Source organism: Fusarium subglutinans (assembly GCF_013396075.1).
Source record: "Fusarium subglutinans strain NRRL 66333 chromosome Unknown NRRL66333_c0000044, whole genome shotgun sequence".
Classification (NCBI taxonomy): Eukaryota; Fungi; Ascomycota; class Sordariomycetes; order Hypocreales; family Nectriaceae; genus Fusarium; species Fusarium subglutinans.
Genome location: NW_023502107.1, coordinates 245,849 through 266,167, shown reverse-complemented (window position 1 = coordinate 266,167; position 20,319 = coordinate 245,849). Strand labels below are relative to the sequence as shown.

At 49.5% G+C, this 20,319-nt stretch overlaps 6 protein-coding genes across 6 annotated transcripts; 3 read left to right on the top strand and 3 right to left on the bottom strand.

The window, feature by feature from the left end:
• Positions 1 to 1,042: 1,042 nt before the first annotated feature.
• On the top strand, positions 1,043 to 1,896 carry FSUBG_4934 (tagatose 1 6-diphosphate aldolase; the record flags this gene model as incomplete). The annotated part of the gene is made up of 3 exons (XM_036682976.1): positions 1,043 to 1,052; positions 1,101 to 1,457; positions 1,505 to 1,896. 3 exons carry the CDS (start codon positions 1,043 to 1,045, stop codon positions 1,894 to 1,896), a joined length of 759 nt encoding a protein of 252 aa, XP_036539620.1.
• Positions 1,897 to 2,336: 440 nt separating this feature from the next.
• Positions 2,337 to 3,794, bottom strand: FSUBG_4933 (uncharacterized protein; the record flags this gene model as incomplete). Its single annotated transcript, XM_036682975.1, has 1 exon — positions 2,337 to 3,794. The coding sequence occupies one exon, from the start codon at positions 3,792 to 3,794 to the stop codon at positions 2,337 to 2,339; it is 1,458 nt and encodes a 485-aa protein (XP_036539619.1).
• Positions 3,795 to 5,307: 1,513 nt separating this feature from the next.
• On the top strand, positions 5,308 to 6,261 carry FSUBG_4932 (glutathione S-transferase; the record flags this gene model as incomplete). The annotated part of the gene is made up of 5 exons (XM_036682974.1): positions 5,308 to 5,409; positions 5,456 to 5,677; positions 5,724 to 5,781; positions 5,829 to 5,996; positions 6,050 to 6,261. 5 exons carry the CDS (start codon positions 5,308 to 5,310, stop codon positions 6,259 to 6,261), a joined length of 762 nt encoding a protein of 253 aa, XP_036539618.1.
• Positions 6,262 to 6,329: 68 nt separating this feature from the next.
• Positions 6,330 to 7,872, bottom strand: FSUBG_4931 (phosphatidylserine decarboxylase; the record flags this gene model as incomplete). Its single annotated transcript, XM_036682973.1, has 5 exons — positions 6,330 to 7,003; positions 7,054 to 7,225; positions 7,276 to 7,354; positions 7,407 to 7,766; positions 7,817 to 7,872. 5 exons carry the CDS (start codon positions 7,870 to 7,872, stop codon positions 6,330 to 6,332), a joined length of 1,341 nt encoding a protein of 446 aa, XP_036539617.1.
• Positions 7,873 to 9,194: 1,322 nt separating this feature from the next.
• Positions 9,195 to 10,781, bottom strand: FSUBG_4930 (uncharacterized protein; the record flags this gene model as incomplete). Its single annotated transcript, XM_036682972.1, has 1 exon — positions 9,195 to 10,781. One exon carries the CDS (start codon positions 10,779 to 10,781, stop codon positions 9,195 to 9,197), a length of 1,587 nt encoding a protein of 528 aa, XP_036539616.1.
• Positions 10,782 to 13,164: 2,383 nt separating this feature from the next.
• FSUBG_4929 (phosphoesterase) lies at positions 13,165 to 14,418 on the top strand (the record flags this gene model as incomplete). The annotated part of the gene is made up of 3 exons (XM_036682970.1): positions 13,165 to 13,296; positions 13,362 to 13,422; positions 13,472 to 14,418. The coding sequence occupies 3 exons, from the start codon at positions 13,165 to 13,167 to the stop codon at positions 14,416 to 14,418; spliced, it is 1,140 nt and encodes a 379-aa protein (XP_036539615.1).
• Positions 14,419 to 20,319: the final 5,901 nt, after the last annotated feature.

Here is a 20,319-nt window from a genome sequence, read left to right as displayed (position 1 = left end):
TTCAGGACCTCAATTTGGGAACATCTCGCAGTAGCATCAGTCAGTGACACTTCTAATAGCCGCATAGCCGTCTCAGCACACATGAAATATACATTCGCAACATAGACGCACCCAATAATTTTATAGTCAAACTAGATGCCAGGTGAGTGTACGAATTTCCATCGAGGTTAGGTCTGTGGAACTTACTTAATCGTGGTGCCATTAACCTCGCGCCCAAACGAGCAGTTGGTGGCTCCAATATCCTTATTGGATGATGACTAAATCAGATACGCCGTTGCATGTCCATGTCACGCAATCCAATAGCTTCTCTCCTCAGCAGAGAACTTCCACTACATACCAATTCATTATGGCAGAATCAGCTGAAAGCTGGAGAAACACAAACAGAACCCTGCATATCTTGGAAAATGCCGTCAGGGGCAATTACGGGGTGTTAGCAGCAATATGGTCTGCCTTCCGTAGCACCATAGGCCCTTCTTACTGACCATAATTAGGCAAAGCCGAACTGAAGAGTGACTTTTGAACGTAGTAAGAAGGGGACCTTCTAGCTTTACCTCTTTAAAGTAAGGGCAATAGAGTTTACTAAGGAATCTACTGACCGGCTATTGGTTAGATTTAGTTAATTAGACTGGCTATCAGTCCGTTAGAGGCCTACAGGGTCTTTCCTAAAAGTAAAGCTATTGTAAGATTAAAGGCAAGAGGGAAAAGGTTAAAGTACTAATTAGTTAGTTAGTTAGTTAGTAAAAGGTCCTTCCGGAGCCGTAGGTAACGGATTAGGTTGCCCTTCGCTTAAGGAGGCCCCTAGCAGGGTCCCCAAAGGGTTGCTAAAGGCAAAAGCCGGCTACAGGCCCCCCTAAAGGGTAGTTATGAAATCCCCTCTATAAAGATCAAAGAAAACCTTCTCTATTAGAGAAAAATTCCCTCTTTTAGTACTATAGATAGCTTCAAGAAGAAGAGGCATAGCAAGAAGAGGCACAGCAAGAAGAGGCACAGCAAGAAGAAGACCGTGGGGTCAAGCTAGGCGGAGGCATTTGCCTCGCCTAGGATGACAGCCTGTCAGCATCAGGGTCTTGTAACTAGTTATAATATTGAACATCTCACAGCCATAGTCAAAGCAGCCGAAGCAAAACGATCTCCATTGATCCTCCTCCTGTTTCCTTTTACTCTGAGACAACTACCAACTCTAGCCTGGGCAGCATCCGTAGCTACAAAATCAGCGACTGTTCCGCTCTCACTACATCTCGATCATGCACAAGACGTATCTCAGATTGAAGTGGTTGTTAGAACTTTACCTTTCGACTCTATTATGGTCGATATGAGCCACTATGATCACGAAGGAAATCTTGGCAAGACCGCTGCACTGACGGAGTTGTGCCATGAGCGGGGTATCGCCGTTGAGGCTGAGAGTGGACGGATCAATGGAGGGGAAGATGGCATTGCCGATACTGGTGATCTTGAAGGTGAGTGACGCTCATTGCCGAAGAAACAGAGGCTGATACAGAGATAGTCCTGTTTACTACTCCCAAGGAAGTAGAGGACTTCCTCAAAGCAGGCATCGATATTCTCGCCCCAAGTGTTGGCAATCTTCATGGCGACTATGGTCCCAAGGGACCAGAACTTGACCTTGCCAGACTCTCATCCATTTATCAACAGATCCGTGGACGTGCAGCCATGGCGCTTCACGGGACAAATGATTTTACCGCTGAGATCATGCAGGACTGCATCAAAGCTGGCACCGTGAAGCTCAATGTCAACAAGTTACTTTTGGAGGTTTGGCACGTCCATTTGAAGGATAATACACATAAGCCTTTTATGCAGCGTGTAGATGAAGGGATAGAGATACTACAGGCTGAGGTAGAGAGATGGATAGAAATTTGCGGAAGTGCTGGTAAGGCATAGTTAAGTTCATTAGGCACGACACTTGGAAATTGTAGAATGCTTAGCAGTTAAGGACAATTTGATAATGGCAGTTGTTCTCATTATTTCGATACTGAGTTCCAGATACACTAGTAACCGTTTTCTATTTCGTGCTCATGTGCCCCTTTCCGGAGACCTATGGCATCATATACCATCAAAAGATTACTATGCCCAGTATGAAATAAGCCAATAATACAAACACTGAATCGAGATTAGATATAAGCTCTCGTCATATCTGGTGATTGCCTGTTTTTCTCTCTATGATAAATAAAACACACTCTGGCGTAAAATGCGACAATCTTTCGACGATCGCATACTATTCTTCTCTTCTTCGTTCCGCAGATTCTTTCGTCGGTGGTTTCGTCTTCCAAGTCTTCATCTGTATCACCCTCCTCATATTTATCTTTCGTCCTGGGTGAAGCTCAATCGTCTAGACTGCTATGTATCAGATTTCCCAACAACGGAGCGTCCACATAGACAAATGGGCGCTTCTCCCAGTACTCCTGCCATTGTCTGGGCGAGAATCCTGCCAATCTTTCTGGCACAGTGTCTGTCTGGTGAATGAGCCTATAGAAATGGCGATAGATGGCCTCTCGGGTCTGAGACCACAGCAGCCCAGCATGGTGATTAGGTGGTAGGGGGACAGGCTCGCAGCCTGGGCCAACAAATCCAATATATGTCATGGCGCTATAGATCTCCTGGCTGAGTTCATTGGGAGGCACTTCGAGGCCATGATAGAAGCCTTGGTATATATGGGCTCCCTGTCGAATAAACTCTGCTATGACAGAATCATTCCGCTCAACCTCTTGCAGATAAGTGATGAGCGGTGTGTTACCAAGACGGTCCCATCTGTTGATGTCAGCTCCATGGTCCACAAGGGTCTTGATCAACTTGACTGCCGGATGCACCATGCCGTCTAAGGAGCTGTTTATGAAGTGGAGAGGAGTCTTTCCAAAGGGGTCTGTACTATTCGGATCGATCCCCTCCATAAGTAGGCACTTTGCCATGCTTACGTCTCCGTTGCTCACTGCCTGATGAAGAGCGTTGAGTCCTGTCCCAGTATGGGTCGTAAAATCAGCACCAGCCGAGATGAGATATTCTGCAATCTCAATGTTGCCGCCCTCCACAGCAAAGTATAAAGGATTTGCACCTTGCTCTAACTTCATGAATCGATATTGGTTGTCGACGGCTCGCGGAGATCCCAAAAATCTCAACCCTAAGAACGCATTATTCGCCAGAGCCCTGTTGGCGAAAGTGAAGGGGTAATAATCTATGACAGAACAATCCTGGTCCGGCTGATCAGCCGGCAACATCGGGAGAGTAAACCCCTCACGAGCATCGATGCGGACCCTATGGTTGATGTTGGCCTCGTGATTCAGGAGCAGAGACACAATGTCCTTGTGTCCATTGAAAGCGGCCCAGTGAATGGCAGTTACTTGGTTGTCAAGGTGCAAGGGAACCCTATGGCCAGTCTTGACAGCATTTGGTCCGGTGGTGTAGTAGGTGACTGCCTCCGTCGCATCATCAGAGTGGATGTTAGCTCCTGCATCAAGGGCCTGCATGACGCCAGCAATTTCACCACGCTTGGCCGACATTAGCAGGGCTGCCGACTGGTTTTCCCTCATATCTCTAGTATAGATTTGCTTCGTCACCAGCCTGCGGATGTCCTTACAGGTCGCTGCAAGGTTGAGAGCATCCACGTACACCTGAAGAGGGTTGTGCTCGGGTTCAGGCTCAGACCAATAGTCCCATTCCCAGCTCTGCTCTATGTGGAGGCTATTTTCATCCAGTATTTTGTCGATGATACACTGGATGATTTCTGGGGGGAAGTTGTTGAAGGTAATTGGACGTCCAGTGACGCCAGAAGTCTGAGGAGACATAATGTTTTACACGAAATGAAAGTTCGGTAAAGAATTTGACTTCGGTTAACGGTCTCTCTGAGGTTCAGCGAAAGATGTTCGACTGTAGGAAAGAAGTAAGGGCATAGCTATTCAGGTAGGGGTGAGACTCCCTATTTATAGAGACTCAGGGTTTCATCTGGCGACTGGTTGCTGATTAGTGTTGTCAGATCTAAATTATGTATTCGAGCTTTTACTATTTAAAACTTAGAGGTAGTAGATCGTCGAATCTACGTATTACATTCAACGAGTTATCGTGGTCGTACACGAAGCTCCCTTGCATTCACCACCTCGAGTGACGTCTCTCACTTCCGAATAGAAAATACACCACTATCCGTATAATATTTAGCTTCCAGAAATAGTTTAATCTTTTTTTTTTTTTCGAGATACAGTCTTATGATATCGTTGCCAATGCAGGTCCGATGAAACAAGACGTGGTTGCAATTAACATCTTGGCTCGATACTGGAACCACGCTTGTATTAAGTCAGGCGTTCATTAAGCTAAATGAAAGAATAAATCTTTCAATACCAAAGTTTCCTGCAATTATAAAAGCTAATATCGAGGTTAACGAAATATACATTCTGCTATAAAGTATAACGGTCTAAGCGGTGGTGAATTGAGTACTATCAGTACACTCTTAGAAGCCCTGATACTTCATCTCTGCGCCTCAATCGATAAATTTACTATGGGGTCCCGTTCTTATACTTTTTCGTGGTTGCGAGGTCATTCGGTGTTGCTTACCACCAAGTTTCGATGGTCGTTTGGTGTCCGGAGCCGAGAGTGGGGCCGATCCGGCACCAATTCCGTTGCAAAGATACGTATCCATCCATCATGGGGAACCTGAGAACCTGACGGCTGCACTGGGGACTTCCAAACAGGTATGAGGGCTCTAAAAGTCTGCTGAGAATGAGTTGAGGGCTAGTGGGAATAAAGCTCATGTTCGACAAATTAATCTGGTGAGTAGCTCAGGAACAAACTCTGTGGAAGAAGTGTCTTCGGCCTCAGCCAATCAACGAAGAGACCCCACGAACTCAGAGCAATGACATCAATGACCTCGTAAGTAGTTCACTCAAAGTGCCGACGCTGATAACAATTTGCCAGAAGCATACTCATATCATCAGAGTAGCAGAGAGAGCCCTTCAACAAAAGTCATCGATACAGCAACAACTGGAGTATTTCCCCATAGAGTATTCGGAGACGGGCTGATTACAAAGACTGTTGTAACAATCGCGCAATGTGTGTGCCTTGATCCGATGTGGGTTCAACCTCCACCAACTTCGGATTACCAAGCCAAATCCAGCTGTACAATGAATAATCCATCCAATCCCCAGAAAAATGGAACCCCTCACCATGCCGTAGCTCTACGGGTACAGTATTTGTAACCTCATATCATCATATAAAGTGCCTTTCCCCTCATTCAAGCTCAATCCTCGTATCTACACCCTCAAATTAATGACATCGCGCATCGCCCAATTGGGAAAACAACTCTTCACAATGGCTCAAAAGACCAAGACCGACATCACCCTCTACACCACCAACACGCCCAATGGCATCAAACCTTCTATCCTACTCGAGGAGCTGAACCTCGAGTACAAGGTGAACCCTCAAATTTTACACTCATGAGTACCACTGACAGTTTCAGGTGTATCCCATCAAGATGACCGAGAATGAGCAGAAGGAGGAGTGGTTCCTCAAGATCAACCCCAACGGTCGCATCCCTGCTCTCACTGATACTCTCGATGGCAAGCAGATCCGCGTCTTCGAGAGTGGTGCTATGTTGCAGTACCTCGTTGATCGTTACGATAAGGATCACAAGCTCTCATTCCCTCATGGGTCTGCTGAGCATTGGGAGATGACCAGCTGGGTGAGTTTCTCAGTCGTTCTGTCAGATCATAGCTAACAGTTCGTAGCTCATGTGGCAGATGGGTGGCCTCGGCCCCATGCAGGGTCAAGCAAACCACTTCAAGCGTATGTTCCCACTCATACAGCTCATGATGCTATACTGACATTTGCAGGCTACGCTCCTGAGAGGATTGAGTACGGCATCAACCGCTACACCAACGAGACTCGTCGTCTCTACCGCACCCTCGACACTCATCTTGCCCAGACATCATCCGGCTACATCGTCGGCGACAAGGTGACCATCGCCGACATTTCCATCTGGGGCTGGGTCTCCAGCGCAAGTGAGTCTTCTCTCTCCCCTGCATCATCACCACCATTTGCTAACACCAAACAGAATGGGCTGGTGTCGATCTCTCCGAGTTCCCCCACCTCGAGAAGTGGCTCTACAAGCTCCTCGAGCGTCCTGGTTTTGAGGCAGGCCGTCATGTTCCTACGCGCCACACCGCATTTGAGCTGGCCAAGCTGAGTGAGGAGGAACTTGAGGCCAAGGCTAGTGCGTCCAAGGCTTGGGTTCAGTCTGGTATGAAGGAAGACGCGAAGAAATAAATAATAAGAGCATAAATTAAGCGTGATACATTCTGTTTTGACTATCTCCCAAATTACTTGTAGCTGTCTTACTTCTTCACCACAGCCAGTTGGCTTCGAACTGGCACGTTCTCCTCTCTGCCAACCTCGGGGAATCCCTCAACCTTGACGCCCTTGCGGAAGATAACACAATGCGTCGAGCCTCCAAAGTGGAACATACCCGTCTCCTGTCCCTTCTTGACGTGCTGTCCCTCCTTAACCGTAATCTCACACGTGCTAACCTCATCCATACCAATGCCAACGAACGCAATAAGTCCAATTGCCGGCTCATCAGCCTCAATCAGAATGATAGCCCTCGTCGCCAATGCACTCAGGTATCCCTGACTCTGCGATAGTCCCGCTGCCGAGATCTCCGTCGATCCAGGTTCGCCTACACCTTCAAATAGAGGCTCGCTGAAATATGTACCGTCTTGTACAAAGGCACGTACGATCTTACCGGAGACGGGAGTGTGCCAGCGGTGATAGGAGAGAGCTGACAGGAAGGCTTGGTAGATGGTTCCGCCGGCGAACTTCTCGGCGAGAGGATCATGGGCCAGCATATCGAGGATAGAGTAAGGTTGGCCCTTTGCGAAGAAACGATCGCGGAGTTTCACGTCGCGTTCAATGTTGTAGACGCGTGATTCGCAGCAGTTGGCGATAACGAGGTCGTCATCTGGTGAAGCAACGGGACGAGCACTGTCGCGAACCTTGCGGGTGAAGAAGTCTATACGAATTTGTCAACCGCGGCTCATTCTGGTGAATTTCTTCACTTACCATCCCAGGACTTGAAGCCGTAGTATTTGGCCGAGGGGTCACACTCAAAGACCTCCTCAAACTTGAAGTTCGTTTTGTTGGGCTTGTTGGCGACCTCGACGAGATCATTCAGGCCCACGGGTCCGAACCAGCCTTGCGTGTGCTCTCCCAGCACCTTGGCAGATTCAGGCGTCTATCTGTCGTCAGCATGACTCTCTTGATAACTCATATGGATCAACATACCAAGAGGAACTTGCCCCAGTGGTTGAGAACCTTCTTCAGCATCCGATTCACATCAGGATCCAAAAACGCCGCATAACCGCTATCTCAGTCATCAGCAATCACCTCTATATCTCATATCTCATGAAACTCACCTAGGCGTTCCCATAGGATAGTCAAAGATGGCGCAGAGCGGCACACCAACCATGCCCACACTCTCCGCCGCATCCGTCCACTCTGGCGCCGTGCTAAAAATATGATTGAGCACCTGCAGCATATGCTCATAGTCCCTCAACTGAGGTGTTCCAGTAGGGTCATTCTGGTAAGGATGTTTCTGGGGGATCTCCTCAAACATCTGGATGAAGTACATGTACACGCGGGGCGTCTTCTCGATAAAGTCCTTGAACTCTTGGAGAACGGGGGTGAGCTCTTTGGGGTTCTCATCAGCGTGCTTCGTCACGCGACGCATGTACTCTCTGTGCACGCGATGGTCGGCGGGAAGCCATGCTCCGGGTCTGCGAGTGTCAGTGCATGCTGAGGTTGTGGTAGAGACTGTAGGTCCTACTTGTGAATGCGGTGCTTAGCGGGAATTTTATGATGATCTCCGTGCTGATGAACCATTGTCACTGATGATATCTTGCACTGAAGCAATTATAAACATGTAAATGAATTCTAAATGCCAAGAAAGGTCCCAGGAGATCTCCCGATCTATATATAAATGCCCCATAGTCTACCCAAGCCCAGATCCAACTCTCTCGCTCACTCACTCACTCGCTCTACGTCAGCATCTCGATGATGCAACCTAACAAGCCAAACTCCACACGCAGGCATTACCGCATCGCATTAGATCCGAATTACCCGTTTCTGGAATGCCGTTACCCGTACGCAATTCCCTGATAATTCTTCGTTTTAATAATGAGAACTGCATGAATTCACGCGGAGTTTAATGTGCCGATCTCCCGATTGAAACGCGTACAGCCAAAGGGTAATGATGACGTTGTGGGCGTTTTTGAGACCGGGTTTTCCGAAAAAGCTTCAGAGCTGAGGGGTAACTCGATGATATTGGGGGTGATATCTTGTTAGAACAACTTGTTTCGATATAGAATACCTGATATTCAGCTGGAGATGCTCAGTCTTCATGCCAGACACAAACCTCTGCAGCATCGTGATAAACACTCGTTCAAGGTTTCTTGGCACATACCGCTCAAGGCTCAAAGAAACAATAAGAGCCTGAGGTCATTCACAAACACAACACGGCACGGCATCTAATAATTTAACGTCTTGTTATTGATTCACTCAACTTCGCTCTCCAAAACCTCCAATAACAAGAGAACTGAGCAGGTTCCAGTCGCTAGAACAAACTCACGCCACCATCACCTACACTCTCGCTCACTCAGAGTGATTCCCACCACAAGGCCCATCAATTCTATCATCCCACTCCAGTTCATGTCCCCTCCTCCTTTGGCAAGAATATAACAAGAAGTACCATTTTAACGGCAAAACCACTCAACTATCAAACCGTCAAACCGCAAAATAAGAAGCTCAAACGCCGATAATTAAATACAAATAATGAAGGACTCCGGGAAAGACGTGTATCTCTCACATCACCAGATCTCAGACAGCCTACCGCTTGAGCCTGTCAGGTCGGTGAATGCTTGACCTCTCCGCGAGTAAAGTGATGTCTCGGTGACAAGGTCGTTATCTTTGGTTCGGGTGGGGTGGAACGGATCGCTAAAGTTGTGACAAAGGGAATGGCAGTTGCGTCGCTAAAGAGATAGCAGGCTGAGTTGGTATGATACGATTTAACACAATGGCTGAATGCAAGCAGATTGTAAAGGAAATTCGTTACGTCGTAAGTGCTGTCAGACACGTAGGGAAGGGAATGGGTATCCTCGATACCGTGGTTCCGTCGACCATGGGCAGGCTGGGTCAAGGCAAAGTCTTTACATGACCACACAGCATCCGCAGCCTCCCTTGCTGTCGTCTTCAGCAGTTTGTGGCTGTTGCGGGTGTTGCTGTACCGGTCGTTCAGTAGATGGTTCCGGCTTCGATTGTTCTTGCGCTGGCGCTTTAGGTGCGTTGGGTGCATTGGGCGAAAGAGGTGTTCTTGGGCTTGGAAGTGGACTGTTCTGGGGCTTGTCCGAGATCTTGGGCATAGTAGAATATCCGCCAGCGCGTTGAGTTGGGCTCTTTGTAGGCTCCAGCTTGAGCGGCCACTCGCCTTCTGGTGGTGACGCTTCTCGTTGCTTCTCGTCGGTCTCCTCAGACTTCTCTGCCTGGTCGACTTGATCCGGTTTGCCGAACTCATTGTCGTTCAGCGGTCGGAAATCCTTGTCATAGACATCTCCAAACTTTCCTTCCTTCTCCCACTTCTCCTGTTGTAGGCGTCGGGCGACAGTTGGGAGGAGTTGCTGATCAGGGGGAAGTCGAGGATCGGGCTTGTATGAGTTGATCATCCATGGAGGATCGCCTTCAGGCGCCTTGTTTCCTGGTGACAATTCCCCAGATCGGGTCGAAGGTCGAGTCGAGATGCTGTTTCCAATAGAGCCAGATCTCGTCTTTGGTCGTCCCGTCACTGCCGTGCCTGTCTTTGAGGGCCCAGACGTCTTTCTTGGGCCAGTTGTGGCCTTCTTGGGCGAAGTATCGGTAGCGGTTCGTTTAGGCGCAGGTAAACTATTGTTGTGATTGCTATTGACCGACATGGCGTCGAATCCCTTCATCATGTGCGCGCTTCCAGGTCGAGTCTTTTCATTTGTCAAATTCCGTTCATTGTCGGGGCTCTCGCTCGTTTTCCTCGATGCTCGCTCGAAACGATCAACAGATATGGGCGCTGGACTAACCTTGGCAACAGGAATGCGAGAGCCTCCTTTGTGGCTGTTTGAAGTGAAATAGGCATTGCTTTCCTCCTCCGCAATCTCTTCTGGGGTGCGTAAATCCCACGATTCGCCTGCGATGTCGGGGTTTCGGCCTTCGACGGCTGTCGAGTTCTTTCGGGATCTAGGGCCATTTTCCGACGCGTCAGTACCACGGCGCATAGCGCTGCGGCTTCGGTCTCGTCGTTGCTTGCTGTGGTTGCGGGTTCTCGGAACAAATATGCCAGCAGCCTGGAGCTCTTCACTCTCTATCCTTGCCAGCTTGTCGCGGTGAATCCACTTGGAACCTTCGTCAACAACTACTACTTCTCGGTCGATGGGTACCGCATTACGGCTGTATTCGTCTTCGGTCTGGGGGCCAAAAGTTTGTCCCCAAGCGTTACCGTTCAAAGCCGGGCTAGCCTTTGATTCACTAATGTAGCGCGCTCCGGCTCCGTCAACAGAGTTGTGAAGTTTGGTACTCGAAAGATTATCGTGCGAGTTCACTTTTCGGCCAACTCGGTCCATGCCTGAGTGGTAGGAGTGCGAGTTACCATTTTGGGTAGTAAAATGGTTCTTTTGAGGGTAGTCATGGTTCGTGCCAGCGTTCATGTCATTATCAAAATCCTGGCAAATCATCAGCAATCTCGCCCTGATAAAAGTTGGGGTAGCAGCCATTATGTGACAACTCCAACGCTTCGTACCTCCTTCTGGGGCATGTTATATCCCCACGAGTCTGAATGACCATGACTGCTGCGAGGCGGAGTAATGTTCTCGGTTGAGGTCGGTGCGGGTGCCATTGTGGCCATATTGATGGCGCCCGCGACCTCTAGAAATAAGAGATTTGGGGATGCGTGGAGGGCGGCAAACAAACGGCGTTTGTTCTAAGACGTTGATGATCGAAAGTGGAAAGATGTCGTTGTCAATGCTACCGGAATTCGGAGTAGCAACTATCGATTAAAGGAGAGGTATTGTTCATAGACGCAAGCGGCGGTGCGTATGCGAGTCGGGATAAGTAACGAAGGATCCGGTGATAAAGGGGCGGTCGATAAGATAACTTTTGGTGGATGGAATAACGGAATAGACTTGGGGTCAGCCAACAATCAAGATATCGTCGTCACAGAGATATCATGGCTAGGACTCCGAGAGAGCTGTGCAGAGAAGAGAGGGTAGAACAAGAAGACAAAGAAAGATGATCGATCCATGAGAGATTTCCATGAGGGGGGGCTGGTTGGTTAGGCTGGAAGATTAAAATTGACACTGTGTTGGCGCGCAGCACCTGAATGAAGCCTGCGCCTGCACGGCCCCTCAGCCGGGCTAGATCCCCTGTAAGCCCCTTGTACGGAATCAGCGAGCTCTAAGTGGGCTTTGACGGAAATACAGTTGTGATGTGACAAGGATAGGTAGGAAGAAGGAAAGCTCATGTGGCTTCAGATGGGATATGAGTTTGAATGATGGAGAGACATTTCTGGCGAGACAGGTTAGAGCTTGCCTGTTTGTCGTTTCTTGTGTGTGACTTGGAGAGGTGCACGCAAGTCTAGAACCATTCTCCGATACGAGCGAGGAGACATGATTACGCCACGCACGTAGGCACGCTTCATGTACAATCAACACAGACCATCCACTGATATCCATAGCATTGACAAAAGAAAAGCTCAGATAAAAGCATCCGTTCAATTATAAAAGACCCCCAGGCCATCATACAGTCTGCGGTAAGCCCGGCCCCCCTAGTTGCCGCCGCCGGTTGTTTCATTCTGATTGCTCAATGGGCAAAAGGGAGAAGCTCGCGAGTGGAAGGGGAATAAATCAACGTTTCCCCTGATGAGAATAAGCCGCGCCAGGGTTCAAGAAGCCACTAACAGGGGCTCATTTGATGAGGCCGGGTCTTGATTTGCTTTTGTGAAGCAAGGAATTGCTTGGTCACGCATCATGCACCAGAAACGAAACTCAACGTTGGGAATAGGCACGGATACATGCTCGCAACAAATCATCGTGCCCTCATGTTGTTATTATAATTCATCTGATATGGGGAAAAATCGGCCTCTCCTAACGCAATGAGTTGATACCGAGATTAGCTGCCCTCCAAAAGCCTGGCCCGTTGCGCTGGGAATGGAACGTTGTCAGCTGGCCCTGTCGATGAATTGACAGGGGATGTATTAGCACCTACGAATCAATGCCTTGTGAAAGCTTTAAGTTTCTCATTACGTGCAAGGGGGGAAGAAGCAACGAAAAAAACAATAACAGTCAAACGTCACAATCTCCGTCCAATCCCCAAAGATGAAGTCCTTGCGAGAGAACAAAGAATAAAAGCAAGAAAATGACAAGCAATGCCTAGACGAGACGGGAAGAAGTTGGCCGCCACAAGGTGAAGAGGTTGCCATTTAGGGTCCTTTTAGTGCTTCTAGTGCTCATTAGCGGCACATTGTTTGTGCACTGTACCGTGCTTTTGAGACGGTCCCACTGAACTCAACGGCACTTGTTTCTCCAACATCTCGGTTCATTATCGCAGCCTTCGTCACTATTGAAATTACGTAGCATTCTTTTTCCTTGCTGGCCCCTTGTTGATTCCTGCGGCGTTGTCTGTGCTTTGACGTTGACAGTTATCCGCTGCGACAATCCTCTTCAGCCTTGATTTGGTGTTGAGTGAGAGAGCCTCCATTCATTCATACATTGATCCACCATCTGCGCTGCAGCCTGCACATCATCCTCGCATTCCCGGGCACAAGCGAGACGTTGAACCTCAATTCAACTCAGGAACGACAAACAAAGAAACTTCAAACGTGCTTTGGACGGACGCTCCCGTCTCGGAGCTGCACTAATCTCCCTTGCAGTTGAAATCTCAGCCACTTGACATGAGCTTGTCTTCCATTTTCTGAGGGGACCAAGAATTTGTCTTAGACAGCTCCGTAATCGCATGGCTGAAAGTCTCCATCGACACTCATTCCTCACAACTCGTAAACGCTAGCATTTACACTTTCGGCTCCTGATTTTAGACAAAGTCAACCAAATCCTTGGGTTCAGTTCGACGTTGGAGTAAACGATTTCCATTTCCGTCGACGCCATGGCAGCTGTCATGAGGAGAAGGACCAGAATTGTGTGTATCTCAGATACACACAATTGCCAGGTCAAGCTTCCAAAGGGTGATGTTCTCATTCACGCTGGAGATTTGACCAACCAAGGGAGTCACGCAGAGGTCTGTAGTTCTGGCCCATATGCTCCTGATGGTCATACAAAGCATCGAGGCTGATCTCTTTTCAGCTTGCCAAGACAGTCGCTTGGTTGGAGAAGCAGGACTTTGAGGCCAAAATCGTCATCGCTGGTATGCCTCCTCATGGGACAGTGTAGCAGCCTCTGACGGTGACCATCAGGAAATCATGACCTCACTCTAGACCCAAAGTTCTACGCTGAGCATGGTCTCTACTTTCACAATAAGAATCCGCAGTCTCACGACGAGTGTCTACGACTGTTCACATCTTCGCCTTCCATAACGTACCTCTCTCATGAATCAACCACTATCCGCCTCAAATCTTCTTCTGGGCCACGTACGCAGTTCAAGGTCTTTGGGTCGCCTTACTCTCCCCGTTACGGGTTATGGGCGTTTTACTATGACGCTCCTCAAAATCCCAGCAACTGGTCAGATCTGACGTCGCTTTGGCAGTCCATACCACTCGACGCAGATATTGTGGTGACGCACACGCCTGCGAGGACGCATTGCGATGAGACGGATGAGCGTCGCGCTACTGGCTGTGAAGCTCTTCGACAGGCGCTTTGGCGAGTGAGACCACAGCTTGCTGTCTGTGGCCACATTCATGACGGAAGAGGTGCTGAGAGAGTGACCTGGGATCTCAGTTGTCGAAATGTCGCCTATCAAGAAGAGAGTGTCGTACGCTGGAAAGACCCTAGCGAAGGCAATAACAAAACCTGCCTCGTAGATCTGACTGGGAAGAGGGCCCCGTCTCTTGCTAACGATGGCTCCCATCCAGGTCGATATGGGTCAAGGATAATAGAGCCTGACGTAACAGACGTCCCTCATTCCGTTGACTCGGCAGAGAGCTCTCCATACACTTTCGGATCTGGCCCAGCTGATATACACGCCTCTCATGGCACTATCGGATTGGGAGGGGATCCCGCCTCGCCACGGAGCGACCAGGCAGCTCTCGCTGGGAGGATGGGTCGTCGAGAGACGTGTGTGGTGAACGCGGCGATTATGAAGAGTCGATATCCCCACATAGGGGGGAAACAGTTCTACAAGCCCATCGTAGTAGACCTGGATCTCCCCATCTGGGAGGACGAGGGCCATATCGAAGCCCCGTGATTCGCTCTTGGCTTACCCTAGACTCAGGCTCGTGTTGGTGCCCAACGAACCACGTTGGGAAAAGAGAGATGGCCTCAAAGAAAGACGAAGCGAGATCTTTCTTGATAAGTTTACAGACGGTTGTAGGCTACTGATATGTTTGCTACGCTGTGACGCACCATCTGCATTATGCTGGATCGGGATGCAATTGATCGATGTGGTGATACTCGTCGTGAACCAACATTGGGTGGCTTGGAGTCGTAGTCGGATCCAACGGATGAACTGTATTGCAGTCGTAGTACATGAACGTGGTCCCAATGGCTGTTCGAGGTGCAGAGGAGTGAGAGCTAATTGAACCTTCAATCGAATTGGCACCTTGTTCTCATCAATGTATTACAATGTCGCGTCATGTCTTTGGCGTGTAGCGCCTTGTCTTTGGGTGGTTACCCTAGACTTGAGCTGAAACTCACGATCAACTCTCAGACTTCAAGGAACAAGTCCCCAATATCAGGGGATGGTCAGTCGCATGAGGCAGCCACATCCCTTTCCCACCAATACCACAGCTGGCACCTACTCGATCTTACGGTGAAGCCATTCCCCTCCTGTTGAGACGCCAAGGAGACAAAGAAATCTCATCCCTTGGGACATGAAACAGGACCAATCCGATGATAATCCTCCACGTGCCTATAGCATTGACATCAACCAAAACCTCTCCTTGCTCAATCATGGTCGTCCGAGTTACAGAATCAAAAGAGGGATCCAATCCAAACAAACAAACCAATTGAGCCTGATGCTGCGGGGAGCCAACGGGGCTCCGCCTAGAGGGGCGCCATATCCTCACATTCTCATTCCTGCTCACCGCCAGTCTTTGTCGTGATACCCTCAGCCCAATAGCGTGGCTTAGGAGCCCCGTGTTTTTTCTATCTTGGGAGCGGCGAAGCCAAAACATTCTTGTCTCTTTTGAGCCTGAAGCCTGATGAATTCACAGGAGCTAGATCAGGTACGGTAGTTCAACCCCGCGTTTACCGCTCGGGAAGAAGCAAAAGAATTTAAAACATGGCAGACGGTGATCTTTCCAGGTACAGGCCCTTGAAGGCATTTGACCGACGCGGGTGCAGGCGGGATGTTCCCTGGAGTTTGGGAGGTCATTAACTAGACGCGTGCGAGGGGTCATGACATCGCCAATCGCGGGATCGCCAAAGGGTATCGAATATCGATCGAGCTGTAGAGTTGGTGTCGGATGGATCAAGTTTACAACAGGCACAAATAGGTAGCTATAGAACGTTTCTTAGGCTCACATGGTGGATATCGTCAATGATCTAGCTCTGTCTCTTCAAAACTTGGAAACCTGATCTTGACACAACAAAAAAAGCCGGATCCAAGAATTTTGACGTCTGGTAAAGAGCACACCCACGTGGTGCCTTGCCCTCCATCGCAAGCTACCGAACAACGTCAAGGAACTCGTGCCGGGCCACACACTTGGGATTTTCTGGCCCTAACGTCAACCGTATGATCGTGGTACGTCTTGTATGTCATTGCGCTTGCGAGACGAGAACGACGGCGTGTCTCGCAATGACTGTCGTAGAACAGGAACTCAATGTTTGTATTGTCTGAAGCTTCAGAGGCAGAACTCTTCTAGAACCTTGCTGCCACTCACGTTTCATCTCTCCCTCAGCTTGTAGCTCTCCGCAGCGAGCAGCAGCAAAGAGGTACTTTGGCGCTTCTTCACTTCTTCCCAGGGATGAGCCTAGAAGCCCAGGCCTGTGATCCCCAAAAGCCACATGCTGCGATCAGATTCAAGCACCGGCCTTGCCTCGAGACGGCTAGATAGCTCTCGTGAGGAGGGTCCTCTATCAATCGTTGCCGTCTGCTATACCTATCAGAGACGTGCGCCCTCCACGCTCCTTACTCAGTTGGGAAGCAACCCCCTGGACGAGACTGTCGATGATCTTCCCTGACTTTCGCTCGTTCTGGCGGTGGCCGTTGGTTGGCTTTGTCTTTCCCCAGGTTGGTCTTCTGTTTGTTCAGATGCCCGGCTGTAACATGGTCAGATACGGAGACCTGGAGAGTATTACGCGTGCTGAGCTGATCCTGATCTTACTGACATATGGAGGAATGTGTGATTTAGCCTAGAGCTGAACAGTCCATTTGGGAAAAAGCCCTCATTCAGAGACAGAGATGCTTATCTTGATTGGTCGGCATATCACAGAGATGTGATCAGATGCAGAGCCCGTTGGCGGCCCCGCCCTCTCCCGAGATGGGGGAGAAGTGTCCAATCACGTACTAGACATCAGGCCTTCTTTTCTGTCCTTGTTCAGCCCAACGGCTGGCTGCTGGGCCATGACGCTGATGACCACGAGTCTCTGATCTGGGGGAGCATCTGACTATTTGATCGTTCATCGGGAATGGAAAGGACATCATCAACTTTTGTAGTGGAAACAAGGTGATATGTGGTTCGTTCACTCATCACAGCTCGTCACACAGGCGCTTATGAGTGGGAAAAAATAGGCGGGATGTGATGGATTCTGCAGCACCGTAGGACTCGAGTCTTCTCTTGGATGGTGTCATGCAGAGAAACAGAATGCCCCTCACCACCATCTTTGGACATTTCCTCTCTGGCTAATTGGTCTTTGTCAGCTTGTGCCCACTACCTCTCTGCAGGTCCATCTCCTATCGGATGAGGAGACCACAGAGAAGCCTTCTGCAGGAATGCTCGTGTGTCTGGCTGGTGTAGCATCCGCATCATGATACTGCTCATGAAGCTATCACTCCACATGTACTTCACCCATGGTTTGCTCATCGTGGGGGTATCTCATTAACTGTGGAGGCATCTCTCTCAGCGTTTCTAAATCCTTCACCGAATATCTCATTCTAATTCATGGTTGTTTATTATCATGAATCTCCAGGACCTTGATCAAAGAGCCATAGCAACGAGATTCTGTATCCACAGAGAGCGGACTGCAGGGGGTGAAGCGAGACTCTAAGAACGTCGTACAACTTGGAAATGCAGGCCTCGTGATGCCATGGCCTGCACCCACTATCACTATCCGGCACCACAAGGGGCCTCTATTCAGGGATATCTGCTGCAGCAGGTCGCCTATTGCACTAGATTGATGAATAGAATCGCGCGCTACCAGAGTTACAAACTCATCGTGGAGATGGTCTCCGTACCTTGCTGGAGCTTCCAGCTGCATCGTTTGATCAAGCGAGCTGAGCATCAAGCTAAAAAGCTCATGGGATGCTGTCGCTATAGTGATTACATGCAAGTCTCTTGAAGCAATTGACCGCATGTAACTACCTATTCTCCGAATATCACCAGGGCACAGCTAGGGAGCTTGGCTTGTTCTTAGCTCCAGAGCTGTTTAGAGCTCAGGACGTCGATCCCTGGAGCTCTACACACCGAGTAATTGATCGACGATCTAACTTTTTTGTTCTCGTGGTGGGAGGAATCATTCGCACTTCATGCCATCGTTCTCGGTGCAGGCATGATGCTGTCCTGCAATTCATGCCCAGATGGCCTCAGCGGTGTTCAGCCCAACGAGGAGCAAGCCAGTCAGCCCATAGATGTTGGTGATCCAATGGGATGGGGTGAGAGAACTTATCGACTGTTGAAAAGTGATATGTCGTTGTTTGGGCTATGTATGTTTGCACTTTGGTCGTCCAATCTGAGAGAGGCTCCAATACGCACAGTAGCTTCACTTTGGGGTCGAGTTTGCCCTAGCATCGGTCCATCCTACTCTACTCTGCTTAGCCTCATGGTTACAATTTTCAATCATTAGATATCAGCCTCGCTTCAAGTGCTGAAATAGCAACTATCATTCTCGCTCAGCACCGCCTCGTGTAAGCTATTCAGCTGGCTTAGGTACAGCTTTTGGTTGCTAAATTAAAGACGGCGCGCCAGTCATCAGCCTCACCGCCTCTGGCTTCGTCCCGCTCCCTCCCGCTTCCGTTCCCCTCCCGCTGGGCATCTTTCAGCTACCGATCGGGCTCCGTGATGACCGTCCGTCGTCTGCAGTTAGAGGACCAGTTTCATCACGGGGGGTTGATGAACGCCTGAGGCGTATCATGGGAACCGATGTTGCTTTTGCTGGGCCGACTGCATTGTCAGGATGTTCCTGGGCTGATACTTACAGACAAAGAAAGTTTACGGAGTCGTCGGATTGATCAATGAACGAGCCAACTTGTTGTGACATCTCCACTCGGACCCTGAATCTGGTGAGAGTGAGACCCGGAGCATCGGATGCCTCACCTCATCATACATGAACATTGTGGCTCATTCTTACGACGTTCGCACAAGCAGCAATTCATCAGATTCCATCAGCTACCGCGGGGTCCGAGGTAGTAGATTCGCGTTGCAACTCATGGAAGAGAAAGATTCAATTGAAGGGTCTTACTCGCCACTACCAGCCACTTCGATTAAAGAGGTACCTTGGTTGTAAGCTTTGTGCAACCGAAAAATCAGGTACCGAATTTTCGTACACCACTACGGAATCGCCTTCTACTAAGACTGATTGATTATTCAACAAGGGGAATTACGGATAGGTTCTTTCGGACATGGAGATTACTCAAATCCAGTAACTGATTGATCTAAAATCCGACATCGAATCTGACCCTGCATCCTTGAAAAGATGATCATAATCATGCTCAATTCGTTATTCGTTCTTCGGCTCACACTGATTCATCGCGCTCTGGGGCCGATTTCTCCCATTTCGCGCAGCGAAACAGTGACGCGGTACTTGAGCGATAACCTGACTCACTCACCATACCCAGTACACTTAGCTCCGTAGACCTCGCCACTAAGACGCATGTACCTCGACGTGTCTCGACTCGTAAGACCGCGTACCTCTTGCAAGCCGCGCCACAAGCCCACTTGTCATTGAATTCGGTCTGCCAGCGAGCGATTTCAGTGCAAAGGTGCCCTAGGAGGCCGTACAATTGACCACTAACGGCCGGCGGACCTCTCACTAACCCGGTATGAGTGCGGGCTGCCAGCGATTCCCGTCTGCTCTTGGCTGGACCGGGACTGAGACTCTACAGAGGCATTCGATGCCCTTCCATTGCCGGCTTTCCTAGTAGGATTCTCCATCGCTGCTACGCTACGCTATTCGCCCGAGGCCGCATTGCAGAGAGAAGTCCCTTACCAAGCATCTCGCTCCGGCGTGTCAGTTCACTTGGAGCAGCTAGTCAGCTCATGATAAATCGCCATCGCCCGCGTTCTCGAAAGGGGGCTAAGGGGGCGAGTTTTAAACTCCTGAAGTCTCTTTCAAGTCCCTTTACGGGCTTTAGAAGCAGAATTAAAGTAAAATCAACTCGCCACGTTCCTGATTCTTTGCCTTTTGGAGCAAGGGACGGAATCTCCTCACCCAATTGTTTTCCAATCTTCCATCGCAAACTGATTCTGCTCACTCCACCAAGAGAGATACGTACCTTTTCCACTTCCATCGCTCAAACAGGAACCTCAGGCAGGAAGTTCTTGGCACAGAAGAGGTACTTCCAGTTACAGATTAGAAAACACCCAACCACCTCGTTACAAATACACGCCTCGCGAGTCAAACCATTTGTCTTGATTAGTAGACTCCAACTCGTCTGATTGACTCTTTTTAAAAACCAAGTTATTCAGAGTATTTCGGTCAAATTCATCAGACCAAGTGACTCTTCGAGTCCCATAACCAAGTCACGACTCACAAACTCCACCACAGCGAGCGAGACCAGACCACGACGGGACGGGACCGACTCCATCTCAAAGAGGGACCGACAAGTACCTACCTACGCATCTACGGCCGCTTACACTCTACAGCACCCCTCAGGGGACCACCTTGGACCAGCAGCGACCACTAGCAGCAGCTCAGGACCACGCACCACCAGACGACACAGGTGGACCGCTCTGACCGGCACCCCCAAAAGCCAAAGGCGACCCTCCAG